The sequence below is a fragment of the Cebidichthys violaceus genome, unplaced genomic scaffold (assembly GCF_023349555.1).
Source record: "Cebidichthys violaceus isolate CVI_PGR_0920_01 unplaced genomic scaffold, fCebVio1.0.p SCAF_11, whole genome shotgun sequence".
Taxonomy (NCBI): domain Eukaryota; kingdom Metazoa; phylum Chordata; class Actinopteri; order Perciformes; family Stichaeidae; genus Cebidichthys; species Cebidichthys violaceus.
In genome coordinates this window covers 3,676,006-3,699,279 of record NW_027176274.1, presented here as the reverse complement: position 1 = coordinate 3,699,279, position 23,274 = coordinate 3,676,006, and the positions used below count along the sequence as shown (strand labels likewise).

The 23,274-nt window shown below is 43.6% G+C and overlaps 2 protein-coding genes across 4 annotated transcripts; both read left to right on the top strand.

Moving 5' to 3' along the window:
• The first annotated feature begins 25 nt into the window (after positions 1–25).
• On the top strand, positions 26–15,231 carry agpat3 (1-acylglycerol-3-phosphate O-acyltransferase 3). 3 transcript variants are annotated; one of them, XM_068737803.1, is made up of 10 exons: positions 26–230; positions 8,277–8,335; positions 8,442–8,672; positions 8,788–8,957; positions 9,068–9,229; positions 10,375–10,528; positions 10,647–10,749; positions 11,643–11,718; positions 12,045–12,243; positions 12,376–15,231. In XM_068737803.1, the coding sequence occupies exons 3-10, from the start codon at positions 8,495–8,497 to the stop codon at positions 12,465–12,467; spliced, it is 1,134 nt and encodes a 377-aa protein (XP_068593904.1). In that variant the 5' UTR covers positions 26–230; positions 8,277–8,335; positions 8,442–8,494; the 3' UTR covers positions 12,468–15,231. The 3 variants fall into 3 exon arrangements, with proteins under 3 accessions (XP_068593904.1, XP_068593919.1, XP_068593911.1); XM_068737818.1 differs by lacking the exon at positions 26–230 and adding an exon at positions 7,081–7,112; XM_068737810.1 differs by lacking the exon at positions 26–230 and adding an exon at positions 7,155–7,296.
• Positions 15,232–16,660: 1,429 nt separating this feature from the next.
• LOC137890470 (GTPase IMAP family member 8-like) lies at positions 16,661–23,102 on the top strand. Its single transcript, XM_068734558.1, has 5 exons — positions 16,661–16,748; positions 17,361–18,077; positions 19,064–20,428; positions 20,517–20,572; positions 22,682–23,102. The coding sequence occupies exons 1-5, from the start codon at positions 16,703–16,705 to the stop codon at positions 22,961–22,963; spliced, it is 2,466 nt and encodes an 821-aa protein (XP_068590659.1). The 5' UTR covers positions 16,661–16,702; the 3' UTR covers positions 22,964–23,102.
• The last annotated feature ends 172 nt before the right edge of the window (positions 23,103–23,274 follow it).

Below are 23,274 nucleotides of genomic sequence, written 5' to 3'. Positions count from 1 at the left end.
GCAGCCACCTTCAGATGGGCTTTGAGGAAAACGTGGGGCTTTAACAGACAAACAATAGCGCTCTTGCAAATCGCATTAACCTCAAGTCGTTTTTTTATTGCGTTTGAGGAAAATCCCCGAAGTAAGAAGAACTCCGTATAGCCGAGTTATTTCTACGCTAACCCGAAGCCGAGGAAGCAGCGAAACAAAGTACAAGAAAATCCACCGACTCCCAAGTGAATAATTCTCAGGTAAGCGTTACACAGTACCGTTACTGACAGCTAGCGTTAGCATAGCATAGCATAAAGTGTACACGGGTCACTTGTCTAATGGCGGACAATGTATATGAATGATTTGGTTCGCATTAGCTATGGCACGTCTAAATATCCGTCCGCATACTTCTCCCCAAATCTAGTCGATACTTCAGCTACCCTGGATGTGTTAATGTAGCATGCTAGCCCGTTAGCAGCGCACTCCGTCCTTGTGCTGCACACTAACGTCAGGTGAAGGCTTCTCTCTGTCAGCTAGCGGTAACTTATGTGTTGTGTCCGAAAGCAATAGCGGGACGCGGGACCGGATCTTTTTTTTTTTATTATTGTGCGATGTAAAGACGTGGAATGATCTGTGCTTTTGCAACTTCGACTAGCTTTAGTCATTACGCTTGCTAGCTTAATGTACGGCCGCAGTCATAACATGTGTTGGTTGGACAGAAGGGGCATGCTGGCTAGTTTAATCTAGCTTCTTCTTCTTTTTCTTCTTCTTCTTCTTCTTCTTCTTCTTCTTCTTCTTCTTTTAAGCTAGCCATGCTACACTAATGCACAGTTTATTTCGGGGGCCAAAGAGCAGCACGTGTAAGACGAAACACGGAAGTAGCACACAGTGTGTCATGTCAGAGTAACTTAGATAACACGATATCGTTTTATAAAACGCACCGTGACGCTGACATTGTGTCCATTGCTGTGCGTCATGTTGGGGGTTTGACCTGCGTGACGATGTCGAACCTCAACATCAGACGTAAGGTTACTGGAGTTCAGTCGTTCAGCTGTTCAACTTTAACTTTAAGCAACGACGCCAGCTGTACACGTGTGTGTGTGTGTGTGTGTGTGTGTGTGTGTGTGTGTGTGTGTGTGTGTGTGTGTGTGTGTGTGTGTGTGTGTGTGTGTGTGTGTGTGACAGGCAGGTAATGTTACCGTTTATTTCGGGGGATTAAATTATGCTACCAGGATCATACTGCTCTGATTGTTCATGCTGTCTTTGTGCAAGAAGCAGCTGTGTTGTCACACTACTCTCTGTTGACACAGCATTTGTCTTGTTATGAATATTTAAAGGAAATATGTATTTAACTTGGTTCCACGCTGCATGCAAACACAGCCTGACACAGAGATGTGTGGACTGCTTTAGTGATGAATGATTATTGTTATAGATTAATAGTTAATTTGTAAGGCGTGTGTATAATTTTTCGGTATTCTGATGAATGACTATGACAAATAGCTACTTATCTAAATTGCGATCTGTTCATTTTCTGTTGAGAGAATCTTTGACTGTCTAATCTTTTCAGTACTGGTGGTAATAACGCGTTCATCCCGCCGACCACAGACACTCCAATAGTGTTCGATTAATCAGACGCAACCTGAAGAAAACGGTTCTTATGACTATGATGTACAGTAAATAGAACAAACTGCAGACAACGTGGTGAGAAGTCCTTCTTGTTTTACTTCATATGCGTACCAAATTCTTTATCGCTTGCTCAGTTTCTCATAAAAGATAAGCCCATCAAGTTCATTTCATTTTGATTATCCCTTCACAGTCCACGGCGTTGTGTGTGTGTGTGTGTGTGTGTGTGTGCGCAGGGTACAGGACTGTGCATAGGCCCAAATGTCAAACAGTGTAATTACAACAATGTCTTACAACATTTGTGGCCTCGTGAAGTTGGCAAGTGTGAACAGAAGTGACGTACTATATAGTAAGACTCTCATGTGTCGCAATAGTGGCCAAATTGAAGCGTCTGCTTCAAAACGGTCGGTTCAACGTCCGACGACACGTCGGCGTTTACTAAAGTGAACTCTTTATCAGCTAATCAAGCGTCGCCCCGCAGGACTTTGAGACGCACACGTGTGGACACGCCTTTTTGTCTGAGCGGTGCCATCTTGAAAGGTAGTCCCTCACTAGCAGTGTATGGTTCTATTAATCGTTTTCCTGACTGCAAAGTAACTTTGAATGTCCACACTCAACTCAGTGTTCATACTCCAGCAGTTGATCCCCCCCACCCCCCCTTTCTCTTACCATTAGTCCCGTTATTGTGCAGACTACAGCAAGAAGGACCTTTTTTAATGCATCCTTGAGAGTTATCAGTCGTCACCTCTTACTATGGCTACCTCTAGGGTCCAGAGGCAGCGTTGAAAGGGTTGTAACCTTGTTAAAGTGACGCAAGGCCTTTTCTATGTCGGCCAAGCAATTTACTTTATTTGTTAAATACCGTCTGTCCTCTTCTGAGGGACCGTCCTGTCGACGCTGTGCATGGACCGTTTGAGTAGATTTCCTCAATATGAAATGAATTTCACAAAACTCTGCGACTGCATTATTCTGTTCTCAAGAGAGTCGTTTTTTTATTTTTTTGTCAGACATGCATCACTGAGCATGCTCAAGGACACTGTTTACACTGCGGAGAGGAATAAACTACACCCGCAGTGATTGTTGTAGTGAATGCAAAGATTTTTCACAACGGTAGACGACTACTCCTCAGACAAGATTAGGATCAATGAATTGCATATTTTGCTAATGATGAACAGTTCATATACAGTCATTATAATATTTTGGGCATGTTGTTTGTATTATTGCAATAAATGACTTCGCCATGATGCTGCTAATTTCAGTTTAGGCCCATCTTTTAAACTATGAAATCCAATATTGACAAAAAAATTAATAAATTGGTATTTAACCACCTCGGGCAAGTTAAATGTTTCCTGGCGTAATCACCTCACAGTATTTAGCTTTTGACCCATGTGTGCATGTTCACAATCAAAGGAAGTGAATGCACATTTTCACTTGCCAAGAACACCGCCTCGTAACTTCTAGCTGTGGTGATAGTCGCAGGCGCGGTTTTGAGATATCGCACTCGACCGAACGAACAACCGTATGACTGACGTCGCTGCAGAGTGCTCGGCATGACGCCGTTGCTATGCGCGGGATTGAGAGCGCTTAATGCTTTTGAAACATACATGACCTTCATTGTCAAGCTATCCCAATGTGTTTCTGATCTCTATTTATATTTGGTGCTAAGGCCTCAGGACTGTACTCTAACCTTTTTGACCCGCTTGCTTCAGTAAACGCTGGAGTTGATTTCTGCCTCTCTCTGCCAGCTTGTCTGAACCGCCTTTGACATGAACCCGACGGCTGTTTTTAGCTTTGCCCACTAGCCCTGGCTGCCATGTCAGTGTGGCTGAGCAATACTGTTGTAAATCATTTCCAGCTCCCCAAGGTACTGCCAAGAACACAGACAGACAGACAGACAGACAGACAGACAGACAGACAGACAGACAGACAGACAGACAGACAGACAGACAGACAGACAGGTCAAATAAACATCAGTGATTTCCAGGCCTTTTGGTTAATTCATCCCCAGTTACACTCGACCAGAGACAAACGGAGCACAGCTCTGCCACACACACACACACACACACACACACACACACACACACACACACACACACACACACACACACACACACACACACACACACACACACAAAGAGGTCGTTTGAGGAAACCATTGGCCTTCTCGTTCAGGTCAGCGCTTCTGCCTAATGCTAGGTGTCGCTTACAGGTGGCCAATGGCGAGGCGAGAACTTCTGCATGATGATTGGTTCCTCTAGCGTAACAGATGCCCTTCCGCTAACTCCACCGTGGTTGTGGAGAGCCCCGTCTTCTTCTCTGTTCATTTTTAATGAAATGTGACATAACCAGGGTGCCCATAGCCTGCTAATCAGGCCTAATCTGATCTATTGGATTAGAGGATGGGATGCATGTAAGACGCTGCTTACAGTACATGAGTGTCTCCCTGCTCCCAGAAGTGAGCCCTCTCTCACTCTTCCTGGGCTGCTTTTTTTTTTCCGCTCTCAATGAAGATCCGTTCTTATTGGTAAATTTCCTCGTTGCATGAAACTCTGAGACTCTTCTGCCGAATATTCGGCTCCTCGAACGGGATCTGGGATCTGTGTTCTCGCCGCCGTCGTCGTCGTCATAATCCCCCTCTCTCTCTCTCTCTCTCTCTCTCCTTCTCTGGGATTATCATGGCGATGAAGCAGTGCAGCCTGTGATCCACTGCTCTTTGCAGGACTCTGCTTTATGTTCTTTTTCTACTATTCTGGCTTTTGATTTGGTGAAATACCAGGAGCCAGAATGCTGAACCAGAGCGCTGTGATGATCTTCACTGGGATTTGTGGGGCATTGGTGGTCATGGCAATGGGCTACTATGTCTACTGGTAAGTCGAATGAGAGAGAGGTGGTTCGGCTGGGCCGGGACGGGCCCGACCAGTTCTATTTAGAACTTGTAACAGAGGTAGAAGTCAGCATGGCACTGCGGGGCTTAACCGTGTGCAGAGCCAAATTTAAGTTTTTAGAATTTAAAATGACTTGACAAGGGTGCAGAGCCTGCCAGGATGAGGCTGAAGTTCCTGTTGTATGTACATTTCAGCAGTCCGCTGGAGCAGAAGCCTTAAGCAGCTTTAACCCAGTCAGCGTCTGTAATCTGTGTGGTCACAGGTGGGCCTGTATCCACAGGGAGGTGGATCTCCGCCGGCTGTTTTTTTTTTTTTTTTTTTGTTTCTCTGAATGTCATTTATTCCTTCTCTTGTCATGAGGTCCTCGAAACCCCCAACGCAAACAAAATATGGTCTTAACGAGAGAACAGCTGACGTGTGGTTCAACCTCAGAGAAGTTGATGTGTTTGATTAGTGTGAATGATGAAGTCATCCTGGTGTTTTTAAGCTCAGTAGTGCTGATTGGGCTTTATGTGAATATTTCTTTTAGCGTCTACTCTTCTCACTTATAACTACTAACCCGAATAGCTGAAGCAGAGCACTGATCCAGTCAACTACGCAGAGCACCACAGAGTTGTTCGACTATTGTCTGTTGAAGTCAGTTTTGCGGTATGTCAGCCAGAAAGTAAAAAATAAGTTGGTCTACAGGAGTTACAAAGAAATTTGAGATCATTTAGAAATGGTGTCGACAATAAATATGTTCACTAGGAAGCGCTGACCAGTTTCTTTTTCCACAAAGTACGTATCTCGATTGTAACCGCTTGATATACAAATTCATGTGATCCTTATTACATGTTATATTCTATGTATTTATGCAGAGCATCGGTCCAGAAATATAGTATTGTCTGGCACCGGGGTTTCCCACGGTGTATAGCATCGGATTATGTTTTTTCAAAATGTCATTTTGAGATGTTTTTCCAAAGTAAAACGTAACATTAGTGGTGGACACACACACCCCTAACCCCAAATACATTCAGTCAGATTCACAACACAGGGCAAACAGTCCGATAAACCCTCAATACTTTAAACAAGGTTTAACTATGACAATGGGAAATGTTTAGTTTTTTCTACCCAAGCATTACGTTTTGCAGAATATTTTCAGTTTCACCAGTTTATCTTTTTTTTAAAGTCCATTTTGGTGTGAAATGCAAACAATAGACTCTCTTAAATACGTGTGCCGCTTAATGATCACGGTCTGCTCTTAAGCGTCGGAGGGTCGGTACACTGATTTTGTCGTGTGCTTGTGGTTCATTGGCTCGTGCATTTTCTTATTTCACAGATAGTCTTGCGTCCAGCTGCACATGCTTCATTTACTCCTAACGACCCAGAGCGTCTCTCCTGCTGGGCTGCTGACGGCGCTGACGGTAGAGCAGGTTAAACCAGCGCGGGGTTCAAAAAGTACTTTAGTCAACACCGTACCTGAGAACGTTAGAGCGGCCACTGTTCCCTTTCTCACCTTCCACCACAGGTAGTTGTGTCCATTTTGAGACGAGACTCTTGTTTGTAAAGTTTGCAGCGTGCCGTGTTGTCGCTCCCGAATTGCTCTTTGTACAATGATGCAGGCAAAAAAGACAAAACACTTATGAAATGCAAACGGACTTGGGGGGGGGGGGGCGTCTCTACTGATTACTCCTCGTATCATGGAATCACGATTCATCATTAAAATGCAACCGAAGAATACCAGACTGTACGACTCATGAAAGACTACCATTTCCCTGAGACCTTGTTTTACCGTTGAACCATAATTCTCAAAGCAAACGCGTCGAGTGCCGAAGGTTACTTTCATTTTTGCAAAGTTATTTTCGGAGGCGGCCTGAATTGCACACAAATCCAGCGGTAAGAGGCACTCTGCCCTCGTCACCGTGAATCACGGCCTCCGTTTTCAGCTCAAGTGAAAAATGTGGTTGTTTTTTTCCGACTTGTATGACTCCCATGTGCGGAGGCCGACGGAGGAGAATGTGGAAGAAAGTGAGAACAAAGTTCATGTTGTGTTTTAGAAATCTGTCTCTCTTAAGCGCTCACGCAGAAGCCACTGCTTGTTGCCACAATAACGGTCGGTCGGGGGAACTTCTCTATTAGCTGCTTAATAACCAAACAACACCAGATTTAAATCTTTTCCGTAGCAAGTTGATTTCCATACAGTGTTGAAACCAGTGGCTGAGTGTAGAGGGACAAAAGTCACTTTTCCAAGGAACATTTCCCTAACGATCCGCTACACATTTATTTTGTATTGTCCAAAGCACATTTGCCTACTTCTTGCATTTTGTATTTTCAGCACCCTCCCCTCTTTGGCTCTTCGGTGTTGCAGCATTGTCACCCTTCTAAATATGTTCCAGGAGCCCCCCCGGGGGATAAATGTGCTCTAGTGTGACTTTACCCCCGGTAGGAACAAAGGTCCTATCTGTAACACACATCACAGAGACAACTGTGGCCGTTTGGACTGATCACATCCATCAGGCGATAGATGACGCGTGTGAGAGAGAGAGAGAGAGAGTGTTGCAACACTTCACTGTGTCCCGACCTCCAGGGATTAAAGAAACGCGTTTCTGTTCGTTTAGTCCAGGAGGCCGAGCTGCAGCGCTGAGAGGAAAGCGCGTAAGATTTCATTTCCTTCGCTCCTCGGCTACTTTGTTAATCTGTGTGTTGCGTCGCTGTGTCTTGTAGATGGATTGCTTGCGCTAAATCAGACTAGTTGTCTTCATTAGTTGCCCGCAATGACCTGGCCTTTTGTGTCAACACGGCTTAATTATATTACTTTAATGAATGATGCAGGCTTGAGGTAAGGCATCTTGGATTTCTACGATGTCGTGTGTGTGTGTGTGTGTGTGTGTGTGTGTGTGTGTGTGTGTGTGTGTGTGTGTGTGTGTGTGTGTGTGTGTGTGTGTGTGTGTGTGTGTGTGTGTGTGTGTGTGGACCGGTGTGTCAGTGTGACACCGTGTCACTCCCTTGTTGTGCAGGCTGTTGTTCTAAAAAGCAAACACCAGACGGCCTGTTTGTTTTTAGTTTTTTCTTGGGGCTGATTCGCTGACACAGTTGTGTCCGTGAATGCAGGGAACCGTCCGTATGTTGACGTTGCTCGCACTGCGTAGTTAATATACTATTTAAGCAATTTCGGACTGGACTTGGCCATACGCTTTGATAGTTGATGCCGTCGCTAAAAATATGAGCAACTTGCAGTGTAAAACAAAGCAGGTGGAGGCCCAGTTTGCAGAAGTGGATTGAGTTGCCGCAGATCGTCGGACATCTCGGATTAGAAAAGTTTCCCAGAACAGCTTTAAACTGGCTTGACCTACACTTTAATGGGCTTTAGTGCAGATGTGGGAACAGTCCATTCGAGGCCGGGTGGCCTGTGGACGGCCTCATTGATGGCAACTTCAGGCAAAAAACACTTTGTGATGCAGAAAAAAAAATGAAGTGTTATGTCCCTCTCAGCTGTAATGACCAAATAAACCAAACTACTGGTTTAAAATCACCTGCACTTTTCTTAAGCGTGTACTTTTTGTAATTTTTATTGGAACTATAGAACATAAAACCTGAATCTGAGTAGTTTATTGAAATGTGTGGTTGTGTGTTGGATGGATGTCATCCTCCTGTCTCTCAGTCTTTTGTAAAAGGTCAGTGGAAACGAGGACGGACCTTGTAAGCAACGCTCTTTGTCAAACCGATGTGTAGTTGTTTGACACGGGCTATGTTGAGAAAAATGAATTCCGCCTTATTGATGAACTGTTGGCTCCACCTCTGCTCTTCTGTCTCCATCAGGTCTGTAGTACTGGCTGACGGACCGTGTAAACGCGGCTTGTAAAAAGGATCCCACCGTGGTAAGACCTTTTTTTTTTTTTTTTTTTAATTACCGAAAAGCATGTTTGCCTGCAGAACAGCGGACTTAAACGGACCTCATTCTTCTGTTTCTGCCCTCTCTCTCAGGTTGGTCATAGTGTATAGAAAGGAGCCTACTCAGCTCTCCAGGCTCCTCAGCTATGGCTCTGCTGACCTACCTGAAGAGCCTGTTCATCCTGCAGCTGCTGATGGGCTTCGTGTTCGTGGTGAGCGGCCTCATCATAAACTTCATTCAGCTCCTCACCTGCATCCTCTGGCCCATCAACAAGCAGCTCTATCGCAAAATCAACTGCCGGCTGGCCTACTCCCTCTGGAGTCGTGAGTACATCGTACTAGTTTTCTTTAAAGCAATACAAAAGTTAGGACTCTAGGTAGTACACCAGTGTCGTCCGTACATTCCCAGTGCACATGGTGTGTTGTCGTCTCTGCGCAGAGCTGGTGATGCTGCTGGAGTGGTGGTCGGGCACAGAATGCACCCTATACACTGACCAAGCTACGGTGGACAAGTTCGGCAAAGAGCACGTCATCACCATCCTCAACCACAACTACGAGATCGACTTCCTGTGTGGCTGGACCATGTGCGAAAGATTCGGCATCCTCGGGGTTAGTACTGTAGCGCACATTCATCCAATTAACTACTTGTTGTAGTCGGACTTCAATCCCGATTGCGTGAAATCCAAGCTTCATCCTCCGTCCCCATCCTCCCTCTCTAGAGTTCAAAAGTGCTAGCCAAACACGAGCTGCTGAAGGTTCCTCTGATTGGCTGGACCTGGTACTTCCTCGAAATAGTCTTCTGCAAGAGAAGTTGGGAGGCGGACCGAAAGACTGTCTTCAAGGGACTGAATCGGCTCAAAGACTATCCTGAATATATGTGGGTAGGTACACGTCGGAGTCATTGTCCTGCTACTGCACTTGACTCTTCCCCAGTCTCAGAGGAGACTTCGTAGTGTTCCTTGACTACATCATGTCAGTGAAATGTAGGAAAAAAAATTATTCTGGTTAATTACAACTTGGGTTTAATTTCTGTGGCATCACTTTTACTGGTTATGATTATTGCATTCACTAAGTCCATTGCTGAGATCAATCAAAAGAAGTCAAGAAATGATTTATCTGGAGGTGAAATCAAATGCGTTTACAACCGTACGTTGAGAAAGAGTTTCTGTGTGAGCACACCTACACACCCAGCATAGCAGGTCAAAGGTCAACCATAAACTCGGCCTGTAAACGTCTTGAATTGAGCATTTTGGGTGTGACATCACCGTTTGTTTAAAAACCTGTTTAATTGTACCACCAATAACGACAATTAAGTAAAAACTACAAAAATAAGATCCAAGTTATGATAGACTGGAATTCGTAAGGATTCATAGAGATAAAATACTCGATATGAGGAAATGCAGACGCTGCCCTTTGACACAGTTTCTCTCTACTCGAGCTCTACTTGTGTGTCTTGATGTACACACACACACACACTACACCAGCTGTATTTAAAAGCTCTCAACAGGACGGTGTGTGGTTTCTTTTTTTCCCCCCCTTTTCTCTGAACCTCCATGAACTGAACTTTCCTCTGTGCATAAACAGCCCCGGGCGAAATGTCTCTTCACTGTTTTAAACAAGCGAGTGGCTTCCTTTGGTACCTTGTCCGGCTGTTTGCTGAGCACCTTTACTGAAGGTGTAAAGCTCCGTGTGTTTTAGATTTTTCACCTTGACTCAATCAGTTCACCAGCTGAGATTAGGCAGATCAGCAGTTGATCTAATTAACTTAAGTCCAGCATTAGGCCACTGCTGATGACATAGTTTTCATGTGTTCAGATAAACAAGCGACACACTCCACCTGCCTACTGAGATAAGAGGCTAACTTTATTTCAGCATAGTGTTACATTGAGGTGACTTGACCTGTGAAGCAGAAGAAGGGTAGCGGATAGGACAAAGGAAAAGGAGGTCGCCTCAAGTCCTTTTTTTTTTTTTTTTTTTTAATAGATGTGTCCTTGTGCGCATTAACGCCGCTCCTCTCCCTCCACAGTTTCTGCTGTACTGCGAGGGAACCCGCTTCACAGAGACGAAGCACCAGATCAGTATGCAGGTTGCCGAGAGTAAAGGCCTGCCCAAGCTCAAATACCACCTACTACCCCGAACCAAAGGGTTCACCACCACACTGGAGTGTCTTAAGGGCACAGGTAGGGTGTGCCAACACACACACACACACACACACACACACACACACACACACAGAGTTCATCATGCTCAGCTCGCATACGAGTCGTCTGTTCTAATCCGTGTTTCTCTTTCTTACAGTAACTGCTGTGTACGACGTAACTCTGAACTTCAAAGACAACCAAACTCCGACTCTCCTGGGCATCATCAACGGCAAAAAATACAAAGCTGACTTGAGCGTTAGGTGAGTTCCACTGATTGAATCAGTAATGAATGATGCATTACAACGCCAGCTTTACGGACTTTCTTCAAATGGAAGGAGATGAATGTATTCTAAACCTTCTGGGCTCCTACCAACTGCATTTTTTTTTTTTTTGAGAGTGCTGTGCAGCATGTTCAGCTCACGCTGAAATGCCTGGTCAGCAAAACCTAATTAGAGAGATTTAGTGTTTCTTCATTGTACTCAATTAATGAAAAAGGAGAGTACGGGAAGATACTTTTTTTTTTTAGTTTTGAGGTAACATGGTTCAGTAGACTAGAGTTAATTAAAGTCTTTCAGCACATGAACAGATGATCTATGGTGCAGAGTGAGAGAGTTTTAGGTGAGGGAGCCCCCTGCTGGTGAGAAACCATCATAACCGGCCACAAGTGATTTTACATCATCATCATGAAATGTTTTCTGTTGCATCTTCTTGTCCATTATATTGTGATTTGAGAGTCGTACTCTTTCATGCCCTCATTTTGTTCCAAAGAATGTCTAAAAGAAATCTTGCTGACTCTGCACAAGAGTGGTTAACCACAGGTGTGTAGTACTGGTTTGCACATGTGCAGTACACATCTGGTAGCGTGCGACGCGCGTTGTTGTTCCTCTGTAACGAAAATAAGCTGATTGGATTAAACGACGCGGTGATGTCCGATCGTTTCGTAGACTTAACGCACTCGCAAATCCCCGATCCAGCCTGAAATGCTGGATCGGGGATTTGCAAGTGCGAGGCATTGATGGTCCTGGTGTTGGTATCGGAGCAAAAACAACTTGGTGACCATGTAGTAACAGGTGTGGTGTGCCAATCCGATTCATCAGGTCTCAATGCACCTGGTGTTCACGGCATTCTTAATTTATTTTTTTTTCCCAACCAGGCGGTTTCCTGTGGAGGACATACCAGCTGATGAGAAAGAGTGTGCAATCTGGCTGCACAAGCTCTACCAGGAGAAGGTAAACTTTATTATTCTGGTAGTTGCCTAATTTCCCTCGGGGAACGCTTTCAGATACCTTAACTCACTTGTAGTACCCATTCAAGCTGTTTGCGTGTTGACTGTGACGTGTATTGAATCCTTAGAGTATGAATGTGCAAACTGCCTTAATAACCCCAAAAGCATCTCTGGCCCTTGAGACGTTTTTGTTCTGATTTGAAGCATCATCCGTTAGTCTGTGCAGTACGTTTTAATGCAAGTATAAGGGAGGTTACTGTGTCTCAGGTTGAATGAGGCAATGGCCCAAGTGATCACAAACCCAATTCTTCTTCTTCCTGTCCGGCTCAGGATGCCTTACAGGAAACCTACAAAAAGGAAGGCAAGTACCCCGGACCCACCATAACCACCCGTCGCCGGCCATGGACGCTGCTGAACTTCCTGTTTTGGGCCACCCTGCTGCTTTCGCCCCTCATCAACTTCGCTTGTGGAGTGTTCGTCAGTGGCTCCCCCCTACTCATCATTGGCTTTATCATTTTCCTCATCATAGGTAGGTAGCGGCCCTTTTAGAATGTAAAGTAACGGGAGGATGTTGGACTGTAAATTAAAATTGCTGAACACACAGTTTAGTTTAAAGTTTGAATCGCTGTCCTCATTTGCTTTGCTCTCTCTCTCTCCTCAGCCTCGATAGCGATCCGCCGCCTCATAGGAGTCACCGAGGTGAAGAAAACAGGCTCCAGTTACGGCAACCCGGAGGCCAAGAAAGAAAACTAAAGTGTGTGTGTGTGTCCCCCCCCCCCCCCCCCCCCCCTCCCTCCCCCCCTTTGTGTACAGCCGTTTCTGTCAACCTGCAGTATCTCACCCCTACCCAACTCCATTCTCCTCCTACTGTTGAGTCAGTTGGCAGGCAGGGGAGGAGACCCAGCAGTGAAAGCACGATGGAGACCAGAGTTAGAAATAGGAATTGCACTAGAGTGAGCGAGGCCATGGAGGGTCTGGGGTTCAAGCTCTCTTATGTAACACAGAACATAAGGAGGGGGAGATGCATCTTTCTTAATCCCACTGCCTCCATCCAAGTTCCATTAAATCCCGGTAACACCCGAGTTTAAGCTCCTAACCTGTCTTGAGGTCACATGGACAGCCAGTCGGCCCATTTCCCGCTCTGCTCTACCAACCACTTCCTGTCAGAGTCATCAGCCAATTAGGGAGTGGTGACGTGCTCATTCTTTTTGCCCACTGAACCCAAGCAGATTCGTATCTGATCTTTTCAATCGGAACCATCCAGGGGCAATGCGTTGCTGCAACAGCAGTCTGTAACATGTAGGACAACGTAGTGGGAACCGATGCCTTGAGGCCCAGCCTGCTTTTCTTACTGTTAAAGGGTCCGTTCACCCAAATCGCAAAAACATTCACCATTTAACTTCTCGGTATCCGGCCCGGCGGATAGTTTGGGTTTTTAATGTGCCCTGAGTCTGAGATAGCCACCACTGACACGTCTACTGCTCCTCCAATACAAGTGTTGACGATGCTGTAAAAGTTAACACCAGTGTGTCTTTCCAGAAACTGATGTCTCAATCTGACATTACAGTTTTTCAGGTATCATTTTAAATAATTTGAGCACCACCACTGACATTCAGTCCACCTCCCTTGTGTTGGGTTAGCAGCAGAAGTGTCGGGGCAGAGATCTGGAAACACAAATCCCCACATCATCTCCAGAGCTAGATACCGCAAGGGTTAAGTGGGAAAACCTTTTATTTTAGTTTTTCCATCTCATGATTTTGGTGAACTGACCCATTCTGGAGAGGCTGGCGTCTGCTAAACTAAAGCAAGGGCTCCGAATGTGAAAACCGTCCTCATCAAGGACACCGACCATCTGCTACCGGTCTCATTTGTAGTCCGCACCACCAACTCCCACGGATTCACTGAGTCTTTCACTTCTATTTCTATTTTCACTTGCTTTACACAAATAGGAATTTGCATACATATTATCATTCATTTTTTTTTTTTTTTTTAACCTCCTAAATGTGATGTTAATTCAACCAGCAATCCCAGTCCAGACACTGAAGCCGCTCAGCCCCCCCCCCCCCTCTCCTCTGATGCGTGACAGTTTGAATGCAGTGCACACTGCTCTGTTCTGCTTCTGTGTTTTTTTTTGTTTTTTTTTTTATCTCAGTGTAACCAGATTCCAGAGAAAAAGGGTCATGTATTGTCTTCACGTAGCCTCGCAGCTGTTGGCGTATCATCTTTCTTTCCAGGCATAGACTGCAGTCGTGATGTTTTAACCTTTGCCTTAAATCAAGCTTGCTCAGGCAAGGGATTGCTCATTCACCACCCCCTTTAAAACAGCGTTATGCTTCTTCCCGTTACAGTGCATGAAAGAGCAGTGTGCATTCGTTTGGTTAGATTACCAAAGCAAATGAATAATTAAAAGCCATTTTTTAATTTGAGTGGAAAGCTAGAAAGTTGTTGGTTTGTTGCTTCCCTTGCACCCGCACATGGTCGTTAGGACGCCGCTCACAAACTCTGTGCAGGCGGCTTTGTTTCACTGGGTGTCCTAGACACTACTGTGGCACAGCTTCATACATCTCACCGTTTTTTTTTTTTTTTTTTTTTTTTAAATCGGTCATCCCAGTTTTTAACGTTGGCCGCTGCAGTGCACGAGTGGATCTCTTCTGGTGTCGAAAGCCGGTTTTCCTGGTGGTCCAAAATGCAAACGATGGTAGCAAGACAATGGAGGGGACATTTTGTGTCCCGTCCTCTCCGCCCTCTCCCGTGCCACATGTAGTGTTAATCATATATTTTGTTGGTTTTCATTTTTGTTTTATTTTTCTCTCTCCTCAGCAGCAATATGTTGTGTACATCCTCTCTCAAACCAGACCGATTTCATACAAGCCTTAATAGACAGTGCTGCTTCAATTTTGTGTGAAAATGTAGACGCTGACTGAGCCCCTGTTGTGTCCTCCTGTATAACAAGCAAGTTGCTGGAATTAGTTGCCAAGCAGCTTGTTCTAAAGTGAATACAGAACTAAAAAGAAATGTGACTAGGTGAAGTCTGCTCTTGTGCACAAAGAGCTCTGTTCGTAATCTGTTCACATTTTCTACAAGAAGACACTTTGACTTGCTTTACCTATTTGTTTACAGCTTTAGTATCTTGGCCCACTATCTTTTCTCTCAAGAGATCAGATACCAATGCAGTCCAACTCATCCCGACATTCAGTAAAAATCCTATTCAGAAGCAAGAAGAATGGTAATAAACTAAGCAAAGTATTTAGAAAAGCTTTTTACACTGGATGTTTTCTATTCAGTAAAGGAATATAAATGTAATTTGTGGTTGCTGTTTTTTGTTTTTTTTCTGAGGTCTCCAATGGAATCAAATAACACTACAAATTTACACAATTTAATCTTTTTTTTTTTTTTTTTGGGAATCTCAAGTTAGTGGCACTTCTTGTGTCAACTTTTGTTTTGTTTTCTAAAGCTATTTTTATGTTTTCTTCAACTAAAACACTTGATAATATTAAAGGATTTAATCTCACAGCAACTCTTACGCTTTTGACTTATTTGTATTTGTGTGAGTTTCTCTGTTTGCGCAGTAGGTCCGATACAAAGACTAAAGCTCAGTGCGAGTCCAGGGGCAGAAGAAGCTGAATCCTACACAAAAAAAAAAAAAACGTGCTTCAACCTTTTCCTCCCTCCATCTTGTCTCATCCATCAACGGAACCATCCGCGCAGAGGCACATTTACATCCATCCTCCGTCATTTATGACGACACATCCACAATTTTCCATTAAGATAGTGTGACGAGGCGGTGTAAACTGAAAATATGTACAAAAGGTGACCGGTGACCGTCACATTGACTTTTAGAAATTGTAGAGATGTACGTAGCTGTTCTTTAGCGGTAGACCTTTTGAATGACACATTAACCAATCAATTAAATGTCTTGAAATTTTTGATTTATACTCCCAGGATGTTGAGAGACTGTATAAATATGTACATAATGTAAATGATGATTATGATCACTTTTAGAAATGGCAGCAATGCTCTTCTGTTTTTTTTTTTTTTTTTTTTTTTGCAATAGTTCTTTTGAATGACGGGCCTCGAGTTCAGGCTACAACCAAATGTTCCACTGTTGGAAAAGCTACAGCAGGAGAAGATTTAAACGTGAGCTGTCCTCCGGGGGTTCACTTTACGACGTTATCTGCAGAGGTTATACGTAACACTGGCTCACCGTTCAGGTTTGGAGCTGTAATTGCCTTCAGTGACGCTTCTCTTCTAATTAAAGCCACAGAATGCTGTAGGCATGCACAGATGATGCTTACAAAGCATTTTTTTCCAACTTTGTAATTAATCATGGTTTCCTACTGTAGTCGATTACTTTTTGCATGATGTGCACCATTGCACAGTCGCTGAATCGAGTTAATTCTAACTCAGGGACTCTTTTTGAAGACTGGCAATGCAACAGCTGTGGCATTAACTCTGAATTTGAACCTGAATAAAAAGGCTTTCCAAGGAAGCTGAATAAGTGTGATTCTTGCGTTTGTTAATGCTGTACTTGCTGTTCAAACATCTTGATTGGTCTTCTTTAAAGGCCCAGACAACCTTGGTTTCAAGTCATGATTTTTTTTTTCTGTACAATATCAACTATTTATGACTAAATGAGCAACAATCAAAGCTGAATTTGGAAAAAAAAACAAACATCCTTAGGTATTAAGAGTCTAATGTAGAAAAACTCATCAGGACTGTGTTGGCGTGGTTTGAACGGATTAGACTGAATAGTTTCAGCTGGTCAAATGTTACTCAGCCCTGATTGGTGGGCAGAAATAAATGACATCACCTGATTACATCTGCTATCTTTACTAAGAGAGATAATGTGTTTATAGACTTGTATGACTGGTTGAGTTGGCTGGACTTTGACAACTTATCAGGCAGAAAGCGGAGTTAAACATTAAAGCGCAGCTCTACATTTAGGACCAACAAAGCGGTCTTTGAAGAAATATGTGATGGAATGAAAGATGGAAGAAATGGTTTCAGTGGGCTGCAGAGCAGAGACAAGGAAAGGTATGCTGTTGAATTACATTTGGTCTTACCTTTAACAGTTAACCGAGTATTAATTAGTAGCATTGTGTCTTTTTCACAGTTATATAACAGCTTTATAACTTTAACTTCATGGCTGTCAAAGAAGAGCAAGCAAGACCACAGACCTGACTAAACAATCTCCCAGCAAGGTCTATGTAGCGTTGATCCTTCAATTGCATCAAATGCTCCTCACCAGTTGGCGTTTACCAGCTGTCATGTTCAAATTTCAATTTTTTCTGAGTTTCAAGTTGAGATTGAAAGTTAATTCTTTACTTTTAGATTAAAAAAAAACAAGCCCAAGACAGTCCATTTGGTAGCTGTTATGGAGCTTTCAATCACATCACACAATCTTAATCATGAACTACTCTGTCCATGGTCCAGAATGAACTTTTAATTTGATCCAAATTCATTGGAAAATGTTTAAAATGTAGTTTGTTCTTGATATTTGAGTACATATTAATTTGATCTTTATTCAATAAGATTTGAATACATGTTTTTAGGATTTAGTTAGCATTCAGAATACCTGCATTACAGTAAGACTATGATATGATGACATCATTTGTACTGCTGTTGAAATATCGTGTCTGCTGCCAGGGGACCAACACTGTCTTCAGGAGCAGAGGATTGTCCTTCTGGGGAACGACTGGCTGGAAAAGAGTTTGACAGGAAACACTATCCTCGGCCAACAGATGTTTGACACCAGCAGAGATGTGAAGATGTGTGTTAGGAGACAGGGTGTCCTTGACAATAGCCGTAGAGTCGTTATCGTCAATAGCCCTGAAAGGTGGATCCACTACTCCTTCCGAGACCCCGGCCTGGTGAACGACAACATGACAGCATGCATGGCCATGTGCCCGCCAGGACCTCATGCCTTCCTCATGGTCATACCCATCAGCCCTCACCGAGGCAGGGAGTGGACAGTCGAGGGTCCTCTTGAGCTGCTTAATGATACAGTGTGGAGAAACACGATAGTAATATTCACCCGATGTGAGAGACTGAGAGGGTCGTCCATAGAAGGCTACACTGAGAGACACCGGTTCCTCAAAGCGGTTTTGGAGAGGTGTGGTCAGAGATACCACCTTTTGGACACAAGCATTTGGGGAGACGATAATGATGCTCAGGTTGCAGAACTTCTGGAGAAGATTGATGCAATGGTTGCAGGAAACATAAAGGGAGGAGCAGTTGGTTGGTTGACAACAAATGAAGACGTCTCTAGAATAACTGGGAGGGAAAGGAAAGAATTAGAAGAGAGGGCGATTCTGAGGCGAATTAATATGCAGAAGTCCAGAAAGACACTCAGATCCCTCATGGGTAAGTATCAGCTAATCCATCAATATTTTATAGTAACACTGGATCAAATGACCATCTGTAATGTGAAAGGAATCACTTGAGGTGATGAACCTACAAAGAATTATCCCTTGACTCAGCAGTTCTCCACAGCTTTACCAGCCCAGTTGCTAGGAAAAAATGTTGGCATGGGTTCACTCTTTGTCAAAGACTTGAGAGCTTGACAATGTTCTAACATGTCACGCCGCCATCTAGCGCAAACTCCTGTTTAATGTCGTTTTTTGCATTCGGTCAGAGCCAGTGACGTAGTATATCGGGCGACCATTATTGAAAGTTCAGGGTATAATATTAAGTAGGGCCCAATCTTAATGTCCACATTCACAGGCCCACAGACTTTGAGGCATGTTCCCGCAAGGTCTTCAGGTTTAGGACTGTCCCGCTGTTAAATTGACAAGTGCATTTTGAGCCCTTTATGCGCACTTTCCGGAGGTTTTTAGCTTCTTTCAGCTGATTGCGGAGTCAACTGTTTTCAACAAACAAAGTAGCAGCTAAAGAGTTAGACATTACCCTCAGCAGTTGGTGGAGACCAAAAAAACGAGTTAAAAAAGAGTGAATATTGACTTCCAACTCCAAATGAATCTCATGTTGATTTGGATCGGCTAGATGTATCCTAACACATTTGCAACATCAATTTAAAAGGTGGTAAAACATCATACTGTGTTGTGCGCACAGCTTGTTTTGCTGCATCCAAGTGGCCAAATATTTAGTTATTGCAGGTTTACATTATGGTAAAGTTATATTTTAATACTACTCTCAAACTCAACAATTTTATGGTTCTTCCAAGTAATATCCAATGAAGTTGTTTAACACAAAGCTTTCCCTTTTTTTGAAAGAGTTCAAGGTACCCCTCACCTATACCATTTGATCCCTTTATCATTTCAAGGTGCATACCAACATGAGAGTGTTCCAAGATAATATTGTTGCCTAAATCCTGCATGTTTTTGATCCAGGCGAGTCTCCTCCGATCTCAATGCTTCGAGTTCTCATCGTGGGACCAAAGAAAGTTGGGAAAAGCTCAGCTGGAAACACCATTCTTGGAGAGGAAGTATTCCCTGCTGGACTTCCAACATCACAGTGCACTAAGGGGCGAGGAGACGTTCACAAAAAGCAAGTCACTGTGGTTGAGGCTCCTGGCTGGCATGGGAGATACTGTTCAGAGGACACCCCACGAGAGGTCCAACAGCAGATTACTCACAGTGTGTCTCTGTGTGCCCCCATTCCCAATTCTGTCCTGGTGGTCGTACGCAGTGATGAGACTTTCACTGAAACGGACCGGTTGAGAGCGGAGGAACACTTGAGCTTGCTTGGAGTTTGGGGGTGGACTCGAGTAATCGTTCTGTTCACTTGGGGAGACAAACTGGGAGTCACTCCCATTGAGGAGCACATTGAGAGTTGGCCTGCCCTTAAGTGGTTGGTGGACAAATGTGGGAATAGATATCATGTTTTTGATAACTCAAACAAGGTGGGAGATATTCAGGTTAAAGAACTGCTGGCAAAGATTGAGGAAACAGAGGTGGAGAATGACACTGGACACTTGTTGCGTAGTTTAATAAAACTCCAAGAAACCAACCAAAAGCTGGATCAAAGCTCCAAAAATAAAGCAAGACGGCTCAAGAAGGCAAGGAGGGACATTGATCTGCTTACACAAACAGCCAAGGAGAAGGAGAGGATAGTAGAGGACATGATTAAAGCAGCTAAAGAGAAAGATGAGCAGATTGAAGCTCTGAAAGAGGCGAGGGAATCAGAAGAGAGGAAAGATGGAGACTATGAAGAAGAGATTGACATAGGATTAGTGGAGGCTAAGAGGGAGAACAACCAGCTTAAACAAGTCATTATGGGGAAAGAAAAAATGATAACAAGCCTGTGTGAAAGATGTGCTGTGAAAGATGATGTGATTAAAGCTACACAGCAAAGCAGTGTGGTGAAAAAGGAAGCGCTGGAGGAAAGAGTGAAGGAACAAGAGAAAGAGACAGCAGCCTTTAAGGAAAAGTGTGCGAAGAAAGATAAAGCGCTTGATCAAATGATGATGAATCACAAAAGAGAAGCAAAGGAGCTTAAAGAGACAATGAAACAGCTGAAGAGAGAAAATGAAGATACAAAGAAGGCGTTGAAGACCACAATCGAAGGGGTGCAGCGGCACTATCAGAAGAAAGAAATTGATAGAACAAATGGGACAAAAACTGTGGACTTTAACAAAAGTAGCCAATGCAGGAAAACAATGACGGACCTCAAGTCATTAGAGGAGCTTGCCCGACAACAAAAATGGGCGTTCGCAGTGCATCTGAACCACCATAAAGAAGAAGAAGCTAAACCCAGTGAGTACAAACTCATGAGCAGCACAAATCCTGAGTGATATGATCCTGGTGTAATTATTTAAGTAAATGTGACCTCTTTCATTTACAGAGATTGAAAAGAACAGACTGGTTATGTTAGACAATGACATCATGCTACATGAGAAGGTAAGTGAAAATGTTTTTTATTATTTTAGGTAGTGGTCTCAAATGGTTCCAGTCATACCTGACGAATAGGAGTTTCTCTGTTCACCTCGGCGAGTATTGTTCAGCTGCAGTGCCACTTACCTGTTGGGTTCCTCAAGGCTCCATTTTGGGCCCTCTCCTTGCTGCCCTTGAGGTCATATAATACTTCTTTTCATTGTTTCACTGGTGATGTACAAATCTATTTGCCTATAAAAGTTCTCATTGGAGCCTTTAGTGTTATATCAAAAACTTGCTCTTTAGCTTCTCACAATTGACCTTTTGTTAAGAATCTTGATGGGATTTTTTTGGTGGTCCGTCAAATTTGATGAGCAAATTTGTTCAGTTGTCAAAACTAGCTTCTTCCAGTTAAGACTTTTAGCTAAAGTAAAGGCATACCTCTAGCACAAGAGATCTCAAAGGAGTACTTCATGCTTTTATTAGCTCTCGGCCAGACTACTGCAATTCTTTGTGCTTGGCCTCCCTCCATTTCAGGATTGATTGGTTTTGCTTGTTTTTAAGGATTTAAATGGGCTGGAGTCATCTTTTATTGCCAAACTCTTGCATCTCCATGCTGAGCGCCAATTAGATGCTCCTGGATGTCCCCAGAACTAGACACAAAAACAGTTGCGACCGAGCCTTTGAGGTGGCAGCCCAGAATCTTTGGAACAGCTCACCTTTTCTGATTACAATTGCTCAGACTACAGAAACATTTATTTATTTATTTATTATTATCTATTTGAGCTTGACTCCATCTTCTGTCTGTCGACATACCCGCAGGTCTGGTTGATTTTCTCAAGGTGCAGGGTTACATGGAACAGAAGCATTTTGTCATGAACAAGATATATAAATTGGCACTAGTTTCATAATCTGGGTATGCCTGTCCTTGGTCCATTGAGATCAGGTATATTTTTTCAGCTTTAAATTAATTCATGCTTCGGGTTGGGTCCAAAGTTTTGAGACACATTCTCAATGTAGTCAAACAATTCACTACATACCAGTGGTGGCTGGTGACTTCAAAAATTGGACTGGAGGAAAACCAACCCACAGCATCAGAAGCCTTTGTTGGGACTTCACCACGTGGCTAAAACAAAGGAGGGGCCTACCTGGCATGTCAAAAGCCTAAAGTGGTCTAACTGCACCAACCCCCCCATCAATATAAATGTTGATTTATATTGTTTTAATCAGTATTGTTAAGTAAATTGTGATCTCTTAAGGAGCAGTTTCTGTGATTACTTTGTGCATGTGTATTGTGATAATAGCTGGATATCGTAGCCTGTGCTCGAATTCAAACCTTCATGGTTCACTCTGAACGTGGAATAGTAGTTTGACTATTGATATTGTGAGTGAAAACCAATTTTGAAACTTTATCTACAGTTTAGTTATTGGTCCCTGATTCCAGAGTGATGCCCCATTGTTGTTAATATATGTTAATAATCCTGTTGATATTATTACTTTTATTGATATCAATAATTTAGTTTTCATACTTGCGAATAAACAAACACGCTCCTGCCAGATCCCAACACCTGTCAGTAAACTGCTGCCCGTGCAGCTGTCTGTTGCTCATATAGGGATCCAGTCCCAGGTAAGTGGAGTGCAGGAGCACGTCGGGCCCAGCAAGCCAACGTAGTCCTGCTTGGGTTCCAGCCTGGACAGCTGAGGAACCGAGGCCTGAGGTGGCCTAAGGCCACCTGAGGCATTCAGGGAGAGAATGGGGAGCTCTGCTCTGCTGGTGCAGCCTTGGATGTCAGCTGTACTGGCTGGATAGGAAAAAAGTGGATTACATTAAATTGATAGAAGAGCCCCGCCCTAAAGAAGAACAGCAGGAGCCCGTCACCCTCTGCCCCCCCCCCTCCCCCCCCCCCCCCCCCCCACTAACACTTTCTTTCCTGCCCTACAGGTATTGGTGTTGACACAGTTTGATCAAAATTTCCACCATGGATTTTTTTTTTTTTTTTTTTTCTTCAAAGAATAGAGAAAAATATTTTATAAGTGATACAGGGATTTGGTGATGGATTATTTCAACCAATTATCAAGTGTAAGATATGGTGAGCTTAAAGTATACTAATGCAGTGATTCTTATTGGGTCCATAGAAAGAGACTGCTAGCCAAGTGGGGCAACTTAAGGCTGACTGGACTCCTTCTTGGCTGAGGGCGGGAGGTGCTGCGCTGGGAGCTGCGTTCGGGGCTCTTGCTAGCTCCTCCAGGGTGACTACAGGGATGAGTACCAAGTCAGCTGTTGGGGCTGCAGCTGGGGCTCTGCTGGGTAGCTTACTGGTCCAAGGAGCAGGCTCCAGGGGGAAATGGAGTCAGACACCAACAGTGAATCTCTACCATGAAACGCCTTTTGAAACAACATGTACATACAATTCCTAATCAGTAGAAGAACGCCTAGAGTGAATTAAAGTGTGATTCCATAAGTTATTTCTCCATCAAGCAAGGTCTGTACATATTCACACCAGGTCTTATCAGACAAAATAAATGTAAACATCTGTGTGGATGTTTGTTTTTTAAATGTAGTCATGTTGAAATATTTCTAAACATTTAAGCATTACTTAGAATATTTGTATAAATGAAGAGAGCTCTACTCATTTTACACAGTAAAACTGAAAGCATGCTTTATAATGTTGCTTAGAGGAGCTTTTTCAAGTCACAGTAAATAACTTATCAACATTTAACTAGTGTGT

Coding starts and splice junctions, on each gene's coding strand:
- agpat3 (XM_068737803.1), top strand. CDS start 8,495: ATGGCTCTGCTGACCTACCTGAAGAGCCTGTTCATCCTGCAGCTGCTG. Junction 8,673..8,787: donor GGCCTACTCCCTCTGGAGTC/GTGAGTACATCG, acceptor GTCTCTGCGCAG/AGCTGGTGATGCTGCTGGAG. Junction 12,244..12,375: donor TATCATTTTCCTCATCATAG/GTAGGTAGCGGC, acceptor CTCTCTCCTCAG/CCTCGATAGCGATCCGCCGC.
- LOC137890470 (XM_068734558.1), top strand. CDS start 16,703: ATGGAAGAAATGGTTTCAGTGGGCTGCAGAGCAGAGACAAGGAAAG. Junction 18,078..19,063: donor GACACTCAGATCCCTCATGG/GTAAGTATCAGC, acceptor TTTTTGATCCAG/GCGAGTCTCCTCCGATCTCA. Junction 20,573..22,681: donor ACATCATGCTACATGAGAAG/GTAAGTGAAAAT, acceptor TTGGGTCCATAG/AAAGAGACTGCTAGCCAAGT.